At 39.0% G+C, this 18,724-nt stretch overlaps 1 protein-coding gene across 1 annotated transcript in view; it reads left to right on the top strand.

Annotated features, from left to right (window-relative positions):
- The first annotated feature begins 1,364 nt into the window (after nt 1-1,364).
- TOPAZ1 (testis and ovary specific TOPAZ 1) overlaps nt 1,365-18,724 on the top strand; it is a 41,216-nt gene continuing 23,856 nt past the window's right edge. The window contains exons 1-7 of the mRNA XM_086468528.1: nt 1,365-2,499; nt 4,050-5,595; nt 5,626-6,504; nt 11,569-11,636; nt 14,008-14,138; nt 16,137-16,198; nt 18,526-18,650. Coding sequence (XP_086324654.1) covers nt 1,365-2,499; nt 4,050-5,595; nt 5,626-6,504; nt 11,569-11,636; nt 14,008-14,138; nt 16,137-16,198; nt 18,526-18,650 — 3,946 coding nt within the window. The remainder of the gene's footprint in view (nt 2,500-4,049; nt 5,596-5,625; nt 6,505-11,568; nt 11,637-14,007; nt 14,139-16,136; nt 16,199-18,525; nt 18,651-18,724) is intronic.

Here is an 18,724-nt window from a genome sequence, read left to right as displayed (position 1 = left end):
TAAGTTTAATAATTTATGATTTTCATAGCACTCGCCAGTCAGATTCAGTCTTTGTACAACATTGGTTTTGTAGGCTAACATCTATGCATTCATGTTACCATGCGGTGAATGGTCCTGCAGCTTTGGTATCCCCCATTTGTGCTGAAACCTTCACCACTTTTGAAGCCCAAAAACCAACTTTGGCTGTTTTCTGACTACATACCCTGTTCCAGCTATTTTTTTCCTAACTCCAGTCCTGAAAAACTGTGTTATTTGAAATCCAAAGCTTACGTAAGCTATGGTTACGGAGACAACCGTATCACCTCTGAATTTTGGAGACCTTCTGAAGTGCTGGGGACAAAGGAGGTAACACTACTTCACTGAGGTGGATGAAACACCTGAAGAAATGGGCAAGCCGGGCAGTCTGGGTTTTTCTACCCGTCTCTCAACTCTGGGCGAGTGGAACGTTTGGCACCGTTCAGCACTTCGCAGGGTCTGGTAGTTCCACACAGTGCTCCGGTACATTGGGCCACCTCCGCGGCCGCCGCCGCACGGGGCTTGAGGCAGCAAGGGAGCAGCACGAAGGCTCCCCCTCTAAAGCCAAAAAAAACACCTCCCGGCCGAGCTCTGCCGCCCGGAGGAGCAGCGTTTGCCACCCCCGTGCTCGGTCCCGCCTCAGGAGAAGGGCCTCCGCCATGAAGACAGCACCCCTGACCCACCAAGAGGACGAGCACTCCCGCCCGTGAGTGTCGGCCCGCCCGGCCGCGCAGGGCCCACCCTTTCGCCCCGCCTCGGAGCCTCCCTCACGCTGCCGCCCTCTGCCGCCTCCCGCCCTGTGCCTGCGCCGGCCGCGCCGCCATTATCCCCCCCGGCGGGCGCCGGCCTCTCTCTGCGGCCCGCGCTTTGCGGGCAGGCGGTGCTGGCGGGGCTGGACGAAGCGTCGAGGAACGGGTCGGCGGACGACAGACTGGGCGAGGGGAGAAGAAGGGTGGCGCAGGGGTGGCTTGGGAGGCCGCTGTGTCCGCGGGGGTGGCGCGGGAGGCAGAGGGCTGCGTGGCGTGGGCGGCCGCGGCGCGATCCTTGAGGCGAGAGAGGTGCGGGACTGCTTCCTCCATCCGTCTCCGCGGTGAGGGGCTGCTCCGGGCTGGGGGGACGCTGGTGGCCGCTCGCCGATGGCCCTGGGCTTTACCCAGGCGGCCTGGCCTTGCTTTGTGCCAGGCTGGGCTCTCCGGCGGTGACTGCTGAAGGGAGTAGCCTGAGGGCGGTTGTGCTCCTCTCCGGGTCGGGCCTGTGCCCGCCTTGGGTGCAGGGCTGGCTGGGGTGCTGTTAAAGGTGCACTGGTGAGTGGATTTTGTGGATTTTGTTGCTATCTTGAGGCTCGTATGATGCCGCAGTTAAGGTCAGGGAAAGTGGTAACTGACGAGGTGAAGTCGACTGACAGGATGGTCACCAGCCCAAGCTTTCTGGGTGCGGGGGTAGGATGTGAGCCAGGGAAGAAGTTGCGAGTCAAGCGGAGTCCTCGCATGGCATCAAAGAGAAAACCTGAGCAGCCCTTACCTTCCTGTGTGCAACCTGCCATGTCCTCCAGCATTTCCTCTGAGCAATTTGCTCCTCTTATGCGCATGCAAAAGGAGCAAGATGAGAGTAGCCAGAGACTCCCAGGTAAAAAAAGCAAGAGCTTACAGTGCAGGAGGGCTGCCAGAAGCAACAAGGGTGTAGCTCTGCCAATTTCAGGCACTGCTGTAGGCAGAGATTGGCAGGCAGCTACCGTGGCTGCAGCAACGTGCTGGGAAGAGGCTGTAAAGAGAGGGAAAGGACAAGTTCGACAGCTTTTTCTCTCAGGAACTACTTTGCAAAATAAATTCTTAGCAGGGATTGAAATGAAAGAACATAGCTTAGAAGGACCAGGTTTCCAGGAGAGTTCAGGGAGCTCAGGAAATACGGAAATAAAACTACAACTCTCATCCTCAGACGAGGAAGTTAAGAGCACAGAGAGACATGGCAGTTCCTGTTTGTCAGGACCAGAGGTGCTGCAACTCAGCAAGGGCACATGTAGTACTGAAGTGAAAAGCACTGATTCCGTAACGATACTGAAGATGCAAATCCCAGATCTTAAGAAGAATTTGGGAACTCAGGAATCCTTGTCTGAACCAAAACCTCAGGAAGAGGTAGATACACCAGAGAATTTGGATGGGTGTACTTTAGTTGGATCAAGAAAGCCAGGGGCACAGAAGAAAGGAAAGAGATGCTTGAGCAAGAAAGGTGGGACATCAAAACTACAAGGTCCCAGAGAGAGGGGTAGATCTGCCTTGCTGGAGCTGCATACACAATGTCCAGAATCCAAGAAAGGAGCTGTGAGTCTGAGGAAGAGGGCCAGAAATGCACTGGTGTCGCAGTGGCTGCAGGGTCTAACTCACCAAGAACAACTAACAACCAGGGGAAAGATGGACAGGTGTTGCATGAAGGAAAAGCAGCAGAGCTCAAGCCCTCAGAAGGGAGCAGACAGCCTGGGGGAAAATGGTAAGTAAGCACTTGTGCCCCATTGTAAAAGTAAGGTGCAGAATTTGGGCTACCAGGACAAGGGACAAGTGCGGCAGTAATACCCCATTAAAAAGTGAAAACACAGGAGATAATTTTTCATCTGCAGATGTGTCTGTGTGGGACAAAATCAGGGGGGCAGGAAAGAGTGGCCTGTACCCTGTCTTAAAGTGACTCTCAGTGTGTGGCTGCTAACTTAGCTCAAGATGTGTTCTACAGAGATAAGAACTAGAGGGCTGCTTTTCAGTACTGTCTTCAGTCTTAGAAGAAAACAGATTTTTAGGAAGAGGAAAGGCTTTTCTTGAATGAGAAAAGCAGTTCTTTAGCACAAGGAGAGAAGACCAAATACCTTTTTGGGGGGGTGGGTAGAGGAAAGGGTATCAGCAGCAACAGGCCCTGAGTAAGATTTTTTTCTTTTTTTTTTCTCTCAAAAGCAGTCAGTTCATTTATGCATAGAAGGTCAGGCACAGGTAGGACAGGAGGCAGTAGTTTCAGCAAAGCCAAAATAAAAGATAGTAGATTCTTCGTTCATCTGTATATTTTTTGATTATTTTTGACTGTGTATCATGCTGTCTTGTTTTAGTGCTTACCTTTACAGGATGCTGGTTTTTGTTTTCTGAACTTTTTGGTTTTTAGTCGCTATGCTCTGCAAAATCCTAAAAGATGTAGGAACAAAGATAGTGGTGTTTTAAGAGAGTGTTGCATCAAACCAGAAAAATTTGGAAAGAGGATTTTTAAAAGTCTTTTTTTTTTTTTTTTTCAGGGCAGTTGTCTAAAAGTCATTCTTTTTGCTTTCAAAGTGGGTACATTCAAATGACAAATGTTTGCTGTAGGTTATTATTAATTAATATTTTATTTAGAAACCGTATTCTGAAAAACTGAGTTATTAAAATTGTATCTTGCTTACTTTGAAAGCTAACATCTAAAAAAAACAATGTTCTCCTAGTACATTCTTGAGTCCATTCTGCAGATAAAATTTTCAGATGTACAGGTTTTTACATGATCTGTACTTGCTTTTAAATAGAAAGTAGTGCTTTATAAAAATGCAAGTCCTGCAGTTTTTCCGGGATCTTCTTGAACAGTCTGATGCATTTGATTGAATTGCATATCTGAAGTAAATTACTGTATTCTTATGAACAAGCTTGCCTATTACAGAGAATCTACTGTGTAAACAGAAGATTTTAAGGCTGAGTGTGCAAACAGCATCTGCATTTTCTTGCCAGACTCGCTCTAATTTGGTTTCCATCTATGTTTTAAATATATAACTTGTGATGTCCTTATGACACCTTAAGTTTCTGTTCATCTTTGCATTTGTTTCTGAAAAGAAAACGTAATTTGTTGCTGTAAGTCTATTAGTGTTCATTTGAAAAAAAAAAATGGGTAAAACTTTACAGAGATGTTTTAGCCTTACACAGTGTCATGTTCTTTACTAGCCTTGAATGGTTTTTTTGTTGTCTTTATACAATATTGCAATAGGGTAGTCTTTTTCCATTAGCATATTCTTTAATAATACTTCTTTGCTTTTTGGTCAGCAGAGGAAAAATGGAAGGCAATTGACCAAGACTCCAGCACATGGGCTATGAAGAAACTTAAGACAAATCAAAACAGATCAGAAGATTCCAAGGAAAAGAAAACTCACTACTCTAAATCTCTTATGGTTGCTACTTTAGGTGGGACTCAAAGCAAGAGCTTTCTATGCTGTCCTGTAACAAAAACGTCTGGTGTGCAATATAAAAAAAGGAAACCCAGAATTGATCAAATCAAGTGCTTGCAAGGTTTTAGTAGTGTGACTACAGCTGAAAAAGAGAGAAATGTATCTGCAAAATGTAGTGCTGAACATTGCAGAAATGCCCTAAACCATTGTAACAAGTTGGTCTGTGCAACAGAAAAGAACCCATTTGTGAGATTAGAGGCCTGTAGTTACATCAATAAGTTTGTGAAGTCTTCAGCTAGTGGAACTACTAGCAGTTATAAATTAAGTGGATTCTTCCATGTAGCCCAGGATAGAAGAAAGGATGTTTTTCCTGGTGGTACAGTAGAACAGAGTGATATGAATTGCAGCACTGGTAGAATGCAAAATGAGAGATCACCCGTAAAAGGTGGGGTTTTGTTTAATAAAGAAAAAACTCAAAATGGAGAAGGGTGTTTTTCATGCAGCCAGAGTGAAAACAGCAAGTGGTTAAGGGGAAAAAAGTGGAATAGTGGTAGAAAGTATAGAAAAAAGATGAAAATCACTGAGAAATCAGCAGTGCAGAATATTTTCACAGACATGTCTAGTGAATGCAGTGAGTGTGAGTTACAAACAGAAGCGGCAGTTGCCATGTCAAGCTCATTTGCGGTCTTGGGACTAAATCACAAAGAAACTGTCCTGTCAGCTTCATGTGATCATACATCAGATCTATATATAGGAAAAAGTACTCAGGAAGCACAAAAGAGAAAGAATAGTACTGAAATACTTGCATTTGAAGATAGCTTTAAGAAGGCATCTGAGCTCTCTGTAATAGCAAAAGGAGAAAATTCAAACAGGGTGGCACACCATTCTACTGCCGCAGGTAGCCTGAGAGCACTAGCTCAGGTCCATGATGTTTCTAATTGGCACAAAAGCAAGACAGATGAAAAATGGTATGAAGTTAATAAGGAATTGCAGCAGTTCACCTGTCAAAGAACAGTACCTATGACTGGTAAAAATGTTTGGCCTGTTAAATCTTGTGCCAGGACTTCTGAATGGGTTCATAAAAATCCCAGGTCCATCTCAGAAGGAAAAAGACTTTTAAAGGCTGCTGTTGAGGAATCTTCTGGTAAAAGCAGTGTTGAAGATGTCAGAAACAGTGGTGTGACTGGGAATTTGAGACTTTTGGATTTGTGTATGTCATCGGCAGAAATTAGCAAAGAATCTACACATAAAATAGTGGATCCAAGCACTAAATGTCTGACTTCACTTGAAACACCAGAATTCTCTTCCATGGGTATTTACGAGACTTTGAGCAATGAAAATGTGGAATCACCAGTCAATATGGATAGAAGTGCCCTGGCTTTTAAACATGATGAGGTGGAAGAAGTTAAAGTCACCTTGAATTTTACAACAAAACAAAAAGGTAAAAAAAAAAGAGCTGTAACAAAAAGAAACATGTCTGTGACAGTCCAGAATAGTGTATCTACAGGTAACACAAACAGAATAAACTTCAGCCATAAAGCATCAGAAGAGAAACAGACATTTTCTGATTTAAAGCTAATGAAAGTATTAAACACTGGAAACCTGGCAAAATTCAAAATTCCTTTATGCAGAAACAAACCTGATTCCAGGAAATTGGAATCTGGCTGTTCATTTGAAAGAAAACCCTGTAGTCCACTAGAGCTTCTTGACAGCACTAATGTTTCAGGAAGGCAGAAGTCGAGTAAAGAGACGTTTTTGGTAAATTCTGAGCAGCAGCCTCTTCCTCTTGCAAGTGATGCTATGTCTACAGTGTCCATGAAGAAAAAAGCAGATGAGATCAACAGTAAGGAGTTTCAGCATGGTGGCTCTGAAGACCTTTCGAATGAGATGTCTGTGCTCCCTGAACATTTTTCTTTATATCCACATCCTTTTCTTGATGGACAACTAAGGTTGTCTGCACCTGATTTCCATGGTACTGAATGTGTACTAAAATCTAATTTTCCTGACCGTTCTTGGAGTGCAGTTGACCACCCTATTGCATTAGAAATAAATAAAGATAGCAAAACAAGAGGGAATCTTTCACAACACAACAGTCAAAATTTTCCAGATGTTGTTGAAGCTTATGAAGAAGATGTTCTTGTCATTGATGTGATTCAGGATGACCCTGACCTTTTTGGAGACAATAATGAAAATGAACTTGCACTTACAGACTCTGAAAATTGTCATGTGATGGCATCCTCTACTGGCATCTGCATTAAAGGTGAAAAGCAGGATCTTGAGCCTGAGTATCCTGTCATCTCAGAAAATAAAGATTCAGTAGATGATAATTTTAGGTATGCATATCGTTCTTTTTATTGCAATAATCCTAAATACGTGTTCTTACATCAGTATACTTTGCTGTAGTAGTTAGGCTTCCTTACAGAATGTCCCTACTTCTGGGTTGATTTTAGTGTCAGACTTTGATTGAGGTATGGCAGTATTCTGAATGCAAATAAATTAATTTGTTCATCGTAACAACCAGGACAAGCTCTGAATTGAAGGATAACATAGTCCTAAAGAATTGTTTTAGACTAAGTGAAGTGAAATATGAAAGTATAAACAAAGCTAATTAAAAGGTAATATTCTTAATAAATAACTTTATTTTTAAATATCTGACTTGATCTGAGATAGCAGATATTCCTTTGAGGGTAGATTTTTAGTTGTAAAGTTGTATAATACTCAAATATTTTTTACTTTCTAGGTGTAGCTTATTCTTTTGCCAGATCTATATGAGTAAACGGTTGTCTCTACAATAGTGTTCCATTCTACCATTCTCCTTCCCTGCTTTTCTCCCAGACATGTGAATAGTTTTCAAACCTGTAATTTGGCTAACACGTTATAGATGTTTATGATCCTGCATCTTCATTCAGCAAGTTCCTGGTGTAAATTATTAGGCATTAATGTTTTTTTGGGTTTTGAGATGATAATAAAAGTCACTAAAGGGGGAAGAGAAGTTCAAAGTAGATACAAACTTTTGTAAAAAAGGTAGTAGTCCTTTAGATGAACTCATAGTCTGCTTTCTCCATAAACTTTGATACTTGCGTTTGATGAAAAATTTAATCTTAAAACTCATTTATCTTACAAAGAAAAACATAAAGCTTAGATAGAAATAGTACAAGATTTTCCTCTGAAGATTAGGGTTTTTTTTATTGGGAGCGGTATTTTAATTTTCTTCCTATGCTCTTTCTGGGTGGCTCTATGATATCTTTATTTTAAGTAATGTTTTAATTATTTTCAACATTCTACCATCTTAAGTGTTGTGTTTTGGTTTTTTTTTTTTTTTACTCTTTGCTCTCTTTATCCTTTCCCCTTCATTAAACTCATGTGCAGAAGAGGAAAGGAATGTTCTTTGAGGTGCTGAACAGCTTTTAGACATGAGTATATAAAACTTTTAGATGTTAATGCAATAAAACTTGTGCCAAAACAAGCCTCTGAAGAACAGGGCAAGTCTTTAGTAGGAGCATCCAACTTAAGAAGCAGCTAGGCTGTATCATAGTAAATTTATTTTTAATAGAAATAGAATATTTCTATTTCTATTCTAAAAGAAATAGAATGAGTATTCATTTTGTGTGTGGTGTATATTATATACACTGTAAAGCAGAGTGAATATTTGCTGTATATTACCCCAGGGTAATAATGTCTGTTCAGACGTGGTTTCCAACAGACTGTCCAGACAACTTTGCACAGGATGGAAGATGAGAACTTCAGAGCCCTTTACACGTTCATTTGTTATGGTAGTCAAATCTGTTGTTTATATAAATACTACCTGTAAATTTTGTTGTATCTTGTAAGTACTTTGTGGGAAGGAGTAAGGACATTGAGTTAGAGTAACATTATCACAACCATTACATAGGTGAAAACTGAACTTGTTTGAAGTCATATTTCAACTTTCTTCTTGATATCTGATGAATTTGCTTGCCATCAGCCAAGGTAAATAAAAATGCATAGTTCTTATTTCTTAGAATTTCGCCTTAATTTGCTAAAGAAGCAGGCAAAAATATGTATTTTTGCTTTTTCCCTTCCATAATTTGTTGCAAAGATCATTAGACAGTGACTAATCATAGTTTGTAACAGTCAGAAACATGTTAATGAACTGAATATGAGACTATTAAAATAAGGCAATAGATATCACCACAGTTTTATCAGGTAGCTTGTGATATCACCAGGTAATACCAGATAATGGCCAGTTCATACTATTGGCTTTTACTTTGTTGATATCATACAACTGGGACTTCAACTTTGGCCAACCAAAAAAGTGATTATGCTGGTAGAGTTATGCTCACATCAGACTACATATTTTAAAATAAAATACCGTTTCTGTTAATGTCCTTTTTTTTTCTTTAAAGCGATTCTAGAGTATTGTTGATGTTTTCTTGTTTGGCTTCTTATTTTATGCATACTCAGTTTTGCTTCTTTCCAATATTAGTAAGGCCACTTCAATCTGTCCATGTAGAACAGCAAGTCAGAACTGCGCTATTGAAGACCATCTCTAACGTGTATAAATATTAGTTCATGTGCATGTTTTGTTTAACATTGAGTTAGTGTTAGCCACTGCCTTCTAGATGAATGTCATCTAGGTGATTTTAGGTAGAAAAGCAATATAGGCACTTAATGGCTGCACATGGTCATTGTTACTGAATGTTTTCGTTAACTGTATCAATACATAGTTTTTGTTATGATTTCCGTTCAGAATAATAAGAGCAGGCAGATGATAGAAAGAATCTGGATCTTTGCTAGAACTGTTTTAGTGCACGCATGCATGGGGATGGACTTCATTACATTACTTCTTGTGTACTGATACTTTAGTGCAGAGGAGTAAGAACTGTATTTCTGCTAGCAGCAAGTTACTCTGAAAGTATAGCTGCATTGTTAAAAAGTTTTTTAAAATGTGTTGAGTGTTGCTTATGAGTTTAATAACATTTAAATTGTAAACTAAGTGATTGGTGCCTTAATTTGTGGTGTTCTTTCAGCTACAAAAATCTGAGATTTATCAGCTTGTCAAAATGACAGTTGCTATAATGAAATAATACTTTTCATTCAAGTTTCATTGTGAAACCAAAGCACTGAAACTGTGTGAAGAATGTACCAGGTTGATTCAGTAGCTGACAAGTGTTCAGTGGCAACTGTTAGCCAATGTGGATGTGTAACTGTTATTGTGAATCCGTTTTGTTTGAACTTTGAATTTAAGCACCAAGACATGTTTAGCCAATGACACTCTTCATCTTTGTTCATGACCTTAAAAGCCAGAGGGGTATTTTTAGTTATGAAAATTCAGGGAAAGTAATTTTTGGCTTCCAAATTTCAGATAATGAGAGCGCATGTCCTTCAAAAGCAGAACATGCTGGTCACAAAGTGATTGAGGTCCAAAATTCAAATAAGGCTTGTTTCTTTTCTTTTTTTGAGCAAGCTAAAAAAACACCCAACAACCAAAGAGTCACCTACCACTGTTACACATCTCTGACAAAGTTTCCTAACTACTGTAGTTGTGCTGATGTCTCTGAACAAGTCAGTTTAAGCAGGTCCTGTCTCTTCACCCAGAAGATTCAGAAAAGGCTCTGTGTGTGTATGTCCTGAATGGTTTGACCTTTAGGGTAACTAGGGCTAGTTATTCCTCTGGTGGTTGCATTTCAAGAAGAGAAGAGTGAGTGCCGGTCACTTCCAGGCTTTAGTTGCCAGCCATCAGGAGGGGATTCTGGTCCTGCAGCCTGAACGGGGCGGTGAAACTCAGTTTTCACATATGCTTCTGTTTGCTGTTTTCTATTGCCTGCCCTAAGTGACTTCCAACAGTGAAGGTTTTTGAATCAGTCATCTGAGGTATTTCTTCAGTCTCATGTAGCGAATCTAGACACTTAACTCCAAGTGGCATCCAGTATGTCTTTTCATTGCAACAGGACTAGTAGGTTCAGTGGATACCTTTAAAAGCGCATCAGCGGCTGTTCTTGCTCTTAGGAGACTTTGCATTTTACTGTTTTCCTTTTGAATAAAAAGTCTAAACTTGAATCCGTTTTTCATATGCAAAATAGCAAACTGAACACTGTGGTTTGTGTAACTTGTGCTGTAAAGAGATTTGTGTAAACTTTGCAGTTGCATGCAAGAGCATCCCGCATTCTGTCATGGTCTAGTCTGCCTCTCTTTCTAGATCTCTAAAATGTATTGTCTTCTGGTTCTGTCAGCTCTCCTAGATTTGTCAGGCTGGCGATCAAGTGCCGAGTACTGTAATTAATGTAGTTTTCTGTATGCATTTTAGGCACCTTCTTTGCAAGAACTTATAAAGTGCTTCTGTAACTATTTCTCACTACACAATTAGCAGAATTTGGTAGAGATTTGGAAGTGGTTTTTGACTTGAACATGAAGATTTCAGTCTTTTCGTGCTGTTAAATATTTTCAGTTTTAAGCAGTGATTCTGAAGGTGACAGCTTGCTGGAACTGTCTGCACTGTAATTTTACAAAAAAGAAAGTCAATTGTTGTAGGCAAAATCACTCAAACTTCGCATTTCATATAGCATGTGGAGGAGAGAGGAAATAAGCCTACAGAGAGCTTGCCTCTAATAAAAATCCCTCTTGCCTCTGCAAACTTGCTGCAACTTAGTAAACTCTGCTTCTTAATATATCTCATGCATATAGATATAGATATCTGTGCCTGAATGTTTATATAGTTCCACGTTACACATACTGGTGAACTTTATTGATAATTTCCACTAGGTGGTTGCAAATTTTCATTGTTCCATTTTACTAGGCAGCTAGCTGTCGTCATACTTGGTGTTATTCACGGGGTACGACCTTCCAAAATCTGAGACGATGACATTATTTTATAGATTCTATATATAATATTTTAGTATGTTTTTTACCTTCTGAGCTTTTCTGAGGAGAAATACTTATTTTTTCCCAAATTATCTTTAAAACATGTGAAGTAAGTATCTATGAACAAATGTTTTTGTTACTCTTTTTGAGATTCATTGTTATGCAAACTGTCTTGAATAGAAAATGACTATAAATCATATTTTGTAGACTGATAAATTGGCTCATTAGCACAGTATTTCCATAATTTGCTATACAGAGAAGATTTCCCTTCTCAGTATTTTGTGCAAAGGTGAAATGAGATAATGAGCTTTTACTGACAAATTTTGGCATTTTAAATGTCTTGGTCTAACTTAATGTGTTTAGGTGTGTATCTGTAGGGATGGTCATCAGAAAGCCAAAGGAGAGGGTTAAGAACAATCTTAGAACAGTGAGTTGTACATAGAGATTCTGTCCATAGCTGAAAGTATTACTAAGAGCTTTAATTTGACGTAACTGGTTAGATTAATACTGCTGTTGTGCAAGGTGGAAATCTTCAATACACTTTTTATTCAAAACAGACATGTTACCATGCAAGAATCTGGAATGTCAAATGATACTGAAGATTCCTGTGATTGGGTGCTGAAAGGTAAGAGTCTTCGGAGATTTTTGAACGTGTGATCAAGAGAAGGTAGCCACGAAGATGTTCAGTGGCAAAACCTAGGCTTTCTACTTCCCATATAAGATGAGAACTTGTCAGTTCAGTAATATCTTTTTATTGTAGCAGCAATTTGTTTCCCAGTGCTTATAAAATGGATGTTTTTTGAAACGGTACAAACCTGAGCCTTGCAGGGAACCTCTGTTTTTCTGTAGTATTTGTCTGTTGGTAGTACTGGGGGTTTTGAGGTTTTTTTGGTTGTGGTTTTTTTTATGTGTCTCTGATATTTTAGGCAAGGAATTCTGTTAGTTGATGAGATGACAGTAAGACACTGAGTACTGTGATACTGCTTTGGAACCTGACTCAATCTCAATTGGTTGTTCTCTTGTGTTCATCACCAGACAGAATTTTGTATTATTTTTTTTCCAGGCTGTGCTTTCATTTTTTTTGTGATGCTATGCCCATTCTTCTGATGAACTGTTTTGTTTCTTAAGGATGGGTTTTTTTGGTTTTCTTTTTTTTTAGAGGATACTTCTGACAATGGCTTTTTGTTCCTATTTGAAGCAGAACAGTCCAACTAGGCAGCATCTGAATGTGATTTGTTTTCTGCAGCTTGCTCACAGACCTACTATGCAAGGTGTGTCTGATGTGGAAGTTTCTCTTAGGTTGGAGGAACAGGATTTTGACTTTGAACAGAAGACCAAACACACTGGAGAAGGCACAGAGTGCTGAGACTGGTTTTGAAGGTTCTCAGCGTTTCCTTTTCTGGTGTCAGTTGTCAGCTTGCTGTTAGTCTGGCATTCTGCCATTGTGTATTGATCTTGCAGGCTCGAAAAGTGTCTGTGACAGTACCACTTGTGCTGTTTTTTTCATATTAATGTGTTCAGTTCATGTAGAACGAGTGAGTGGTTTGGGCAGATGTAGCCACATGGAGAAAAAGGAGTGAATAGTGACTATTTGGGGGAGAGAAAGTTTCAGGCTTCAGTGAGTAGAAGGCGAAATAAAAGGTAATGAGGGTTTAAGAGCTCACACACCCAAGAAATAGACATTAAGTTCCCTGAGGAGGAGCAGGGAGGAAGTAGACAGGCCGCTGGTGATGTAAAGAGCCAGAGGGGCCTGTGCTGTGGCATCTGGAGTACTGAGGTGATTGAAACCAAGCCTAGGAGCAAGTCCTGTACTATTTAGGAACTTCTGCATTTTCATAGATTATTTGTTGTTTTACTTCATGTTCTAATGAAGTTTGAGGCTTTGGGTCTTTGTGGTGCTTAAAGTAAAGAAAAAGGTTTAAGTAGGTCCGTCTTCCAAATCTGGGATGCTTAGTATCACATCACACTTAGATTAGTATGCACATGGTAACTTATGTTTGATGTATGACTTTTTTTAAAAAGACCTGTACAGAACAAAAGGCAGGTGCCTGGTTTTGGTAATTACTGTCAATTTATGTATTTATTTAGAAATACATATTACTGCTTTGGTGTCTTGTGTTATGTAGTGAGGTCATGGCTGCTTGTCTCAGTAGCTTCACAGTCTAAGAAGGGCAACAGATACTACGTTTAAGGTATTCTGTAGGACACCAATCTTCTTTCAAGTGGAAATCTTATGTACGTTGACTTCTAGCAGACGGGTCTTGTACAGATGATCACAGAGACACCAGTGACTATAAGATAAAAGCCTTTCCAGTAGTAATGTGATTCTTCCTGTATCTGGACAGCTTAGTGCAGTTGAAATTCATTCATATGATCCAATAAAATAGTGAATTTCTTTTCTATGCAAAACTCTTCTGTTGTACATAGACGGCTGCTTCAGAAAGCTGCAGTCAGGTGTTCTGTTCATTTCCTGTGGCGTGTGCAAAAGGTGCTGAAATTTCCTGACACTGAATTCTCATTGAGTTTACTGTAGTACAGGAATTTGGAGTTCCTCAGAGCTTTCTATATTTAGTTCAGGGTTGCATTGTGTTGTTACAATTAACTTATCCCCTTTCTCAAGCAAAGACTGAGTCTTTATTTGCTTGGCAAATTACCATACATATCTTTGGGTGTGTTTTAATAACAAAGCTTAACTGAGTTTATTTCTAAAATATTTAATTCAATATTATATAAATAAACCTGTTTTACTGTTCTACAGGGACTATTACTGAACATACAGCTTGGATAGAATTTTAATTGCAGATTCAGTTTAATATTTATTTGAAATGATTCATGCTTTAAAGGTGAAATAATTTTACATATAAATTTAATATTTAGGAAGTCCTAGGAGTTCTTAAATATCATTAGTATTAAGGCTTTATAACATTTAGGAAATAAAAGCCTTGTTGTCTTGTGGCATGGGAAATACATAAAGTAACATGTTTATACATTTTCAGCTAAAGATATGAAAATGTGCAACTCCTCCAAAGGAAGCAGTCCACTGGGAGGTGTTACTGAGGACTTTCTGGAAGATGGGCAACTGAAAGAAATAGATGAACTTCTAAAGAGTTTTGACGTGGATGAAAAGGTACTGAGAAATCATTCTTTCTGTCACTAAATAGTTTAAGAGATGATAGTCCATGTAATTGGATAATTTTCATTACTAATGCTGTTTTATCAACAACAAAATTAATTTGCTGTAATAAAAAGAACATCAGCATTTCATAGATTACTGTGCCATTGACAATGTAAGTTTTGCTTGACAGAACTCGGGGTTTTTTACCTCGTCACTAATAACTCACCTTCAAATATCAGTTCTTAGAGTAATTCTCTATTACCAATTGTATGAAAATTACTGTTCCACTGAAGACCTCAGAGTACTACTGTGCATTGATGACCCTCTTACATAGCATACCTAGATTTAAAAGTGGTGTTAAACGCTTCTCACCACACAGTCTTAAAAGAATAGGGCGGTTTTGGAAAGCTGGGGAGCTGCACAGCCATCATGCATGCAGGGAGGATCATTCTGTGGCTCGTTGCTTGGGCAGAAGGGCCGTTGCATTAACATACTGACTTCCTGGCAGTTCAGAGAGAACCTTAAGCCATTTTCATGCTCACTGACTTTATCTGTTCTTTCTACTCTCTCTGTTCTCCTTCCTCTAGGTAGTAAATCTAGGTCTTTTAAGAGTTGCTGAAGTTTTATACTGTTTACTTCTTTGATAATGGATTGTAATTTACATCTTGCTGCCACTCAGACATAGCTGCTGATAGAATTTACTGTTTTCCACTGCTTCAAGAGTGGGTAATGGTCGTAACTGGGTGAGTTAAACTGTAAAATTCACATGGCTAAAAACTGGTAAGGTAATGGTAAAAAAATGGTAAGGTAATCAAACAGTAGGGAATCGGTTTCCCTGGCAAAATCATTATTTAAAAGCAGAATAGAAACATTTCCTTCAGCAAATGCATTTGGGCCTGCTAACATCTGATTCACAAAGTGAACAGCACCATTTTATTCACTCGACTCTTAGAGAGGGTAAAAGGGTCTGTCAGATAGTATAAGTTACTGGAGGTGTAGTACTTGTTGCAATACTGCCAGGTAAGTCCCAGTTGGGCTACATATAGTGTTATGGTTTTATAAAATCAGTGTCCTAATGTTTGCTTTTCTGTGGTGTGTTGGACAACAGCACATACTTACACTTATCTCACCCAAACCTCAAACTTCACCAAATTTAAGCCACAAAATACCTGCTGCAGCCCTAAATCCTGTATGCGGATGGAAAACTAGATGTGCAGACCTGGGGAGGGAGAGAATGGCAGAACACTTGTTGCAAGTATTCTACCATTTTGGGTGATTTTGGGGGTTTGTTTTTTGGATGTCTTTTCCAACTAACAATGCTGTGAGAAGGACAAAAACTAACCATGGAGAAAACCCTAAAAATACTTGGGGAACTGGTAAAAAGAAGTTTGGAAATCTGATGAGAGCATATCCACCTCTAATTCTTTGGTTATCATAAATTTGTGATATAATGTGAAGTTCAAGTTACTTCATCAATAATGGACAAAATAAAGCCAGGATTCCATGTCAGTCCTTTCAGATTGTCACCCCCAAATATGTTGGGTGCTGTCTTTTTTTCTCCATATCTTTGGGTATTTTTTACCTACACATCATGGTGCACAGCTGAGCAAAAGCCTTAGTTTTCTCCTCAATACAACTTTAAATTTTCGTTAAATTTGATGGAATGTCTTTTGTGGGTTTCTACACTTCTGTCAGGCGCAGTTAAAATTGGGCAGTGGGCCTAAAAATTGCTGGGATTATCCATGGGAGCAAACTCAAATGAAGGCAATCATGTCACCTTTTTCCCGATTAAAAATCACTGTTTTAAAGATCACAGAGTATAATGGCAGTGTGTCCATTTAGAAAGATGGTGTAAGAGTAACCCTACAGTCCAAATTACAATTTTTACAGTCAAGAGTATATTACTATACCTTCCAACGATCACTAACACTTTTAAGTCTGTAGTGTAAAGTGTAACAGGCTTAGTAGTGCTTTGCTGTATCTGAAAGTACATTTTAAATATCTTCACAGTTCGGGTTTGCAGATGGTGTGCCTGATGTTAAACAAGAAAAAAAGGGTGAAGCTGAAAAAAGGTATATATACTGTGTCCTTCGTGTAACCTGTGATGTTCCCCAGTTACTGTACAAATGAAATGTGATGTTTTTACCAAAACGCCATCAGCATTTTAATTCAGTTTTTCTATGTTAATGTGACTGTGTGATGAAGAAAATAAATATGTGAAATAATAAAATTTCACTGTGCAGAGTACAAGACAAGTATAGTCATAGCCTGACAGGACAATAGAGGTGATTTTGTTCTCTGGCTGATGATGAAATATATCCACTTCATGCCAGTGTGTCACCTTGCCGTCTCAGTGTGAGCATAGCATAAGATACATTTCCAGCCACAACAGCACTTACCAGAACTTTTAAAAAAAAAAATATCAAAAATCAATGAAACTTTCAGCATTCTTTTCTGCCTCTTGGGGCTTTCTAAACTGATGAAAGAATTGAAAGATCTCATTCAAATTCAGGCTGACAAATATTTGAACTGCAGAGAAAAAGGGGCTTGAAAACACAACACGTGGAATTAAGCATGTGCTTTACTGTTCTGCTAGCTTCAGGCTGGACTTACAGTGTTTATTCTACATATGACTTTAAAGTGTCAGACTAAGAAACTTCCATTCTACATCAGCCCAAAAATGAAGCAGAACAAGACTTTGTAGAAAAAGTATGCATAACTGATGGAATACTTAAGTAATTAGAAGAGAAATAACAGATATTTCAGAATCATTTTCATAATAATAAGGAAACCTTAGCTGGCATAGAAGAGGTTATTGCTTTTTTCCAACACCGGTCACAGTTCTCTGACAGAGTTGAAGTGTACCAGAAGTCTCTTAAATGGAGACTATTGCATCTTTTTCTTAGTCCACTAGAGAGCTCCAAGCTCCTCCTTCTGGTAGAAGACCCATTGAAATTTACCTTAGTAACGTAAATAGTTCTTTATGCTATAGAATAAGTGGATTATGCTGGACAAGATATGTTTGTGCAAGTGATACTGCATTACTTCAGTTCCTTAATCGAAATGCAGCACGCTCTGTGGTTAGAGGAGTCAAACTATTTTCTCTAGTTTTACTCAAAAATGTTACCATTGCAAAGTTTCGTCTCGAAGAAAACATATTTGCTGTTCTTATTTAGCAAATTCCGCTTCTAGTGATGCTGTTACTTAATAAAAAGAATTGATTGTAGAGCTATTTAATTTACAGTTCCTGGCAAAATCAAGTGGTTTTGTGTCTAGATTAAAAGGAGAGCTGAGATTGTTATCCTGAAAGTAGGCTGCTGTGAAAATCCTGTTGTGTCAGACTTGAGACTGGCATCACAAGGAAGCATTAAAAAAAATTTTACATGGTAGCTTGAAAGTTCTGAATAACTAGATCTGCAATTTTTTTTCCTCTGGAGACCAATACAGTACATTGACTAGAATAAAAATAAAGATTGATATTGAAGAATTTGGGTTTAGTAGATAGAATTTATTCTTCTTTGCCGTAGCATTTTTATTTCAAACTGTATTAAAAGAGCCTGCAATTTAGAAGAGATTTTAATTATCCTGCTTATGAGGAATATTAAATAGCTACAATGTGCCCCTCGTAGGGGATAGCAAGTCTGTTTCTGTTTCCAAACAGTAAGCAGGCTGAAATGTCCTTTGTACTGAACCTAGATTCTTAATTGAAAGGGGGAGGGGAGGAAGAGCTCATCAAAGGGGATGATTTTTTCCTGTGGCTTTATTTACAAATAAGAAAGCGACCACTAAATATTTCACTAGCAGTATTTGTACTTTATTTTGGAAAACATCACATTTTAGTAGTTTAATTATCTGGAATGTACATATTTGGGAATAAAGGCAGAACAGTCTTTGATTGGAGTTCCCTTTGAAATCACCTAAATCCTCTGCTGAGTAGAGTCAGTTATTAGGCAAGAAAACAGTTGGCTCTTCAAATGTAACTTCAAAAGCTTTGTGGATCACTTCTTTGGCTGATACTACATAACACTACTGAAAAGTAGATGCTTCTTCAGAGGTGACAGAAATCGTCTCAGTGTTCCTGTCAGCACAGTGAAGAAAAATAAAGTGGTTTGTGGCTGCCTTTTCTACTTATTTATTGAATTTCATATAGTTACGCTTCAGGACAGAATAATCTCAGCTAGGACTGTAATCAGATTGGACCTGGCAATGAGAGTAATGAAAGTAAAGTTGTTGGGACTCTTAGCTATTTAAATTTACAGCAAGTTTTTAAGTGTTGCATAAATTGTTGAAGAAATTCTCATCTTTTATACACTTAATCCCCCTTTTTAGGTGTTTAGTATATGGGAGAAGCACCTGTTTAATTTTGTTAAACAAATTTTTGGTTTTTAATACTCAACAGTGACTGTAAATACGAAGATCTTGTGAACAATGAATTGCTGTCAGGATTGCCGTTGCATGCCCCGAAAGTAAATGTCCTTAGAGAAGCTACAGTGTTGAGACCCCAGACACATGGTACCGTATGCTGTATTGGTGAACCCTCCAGAATTTATTTTTACATGTGTTTTATTTACCTATAAAATCTTAAGGAATTTCCTAAA

Source organism: Leptosomus discolor, chromosome 7, assembly GCF_034619465.1.
Source record: "Leptosomus discolor isolate bLepDis1 chromosome 7, bLepDis1.hap2, whole genome shotgun sequence".
In the NCBI taxonomy this organism is placed as follows: Eukaryota; Metazoa; Chordata; class Aves; order Leptosomiformes; family Leptosomidae; genus Leptosomus; species Leptosomus discolor.
The sequence above is the reverse complement of the archived record's forward strand: the minus strand, read 5'-3'. Positions and strand labels throughout refer to the sequence as shown.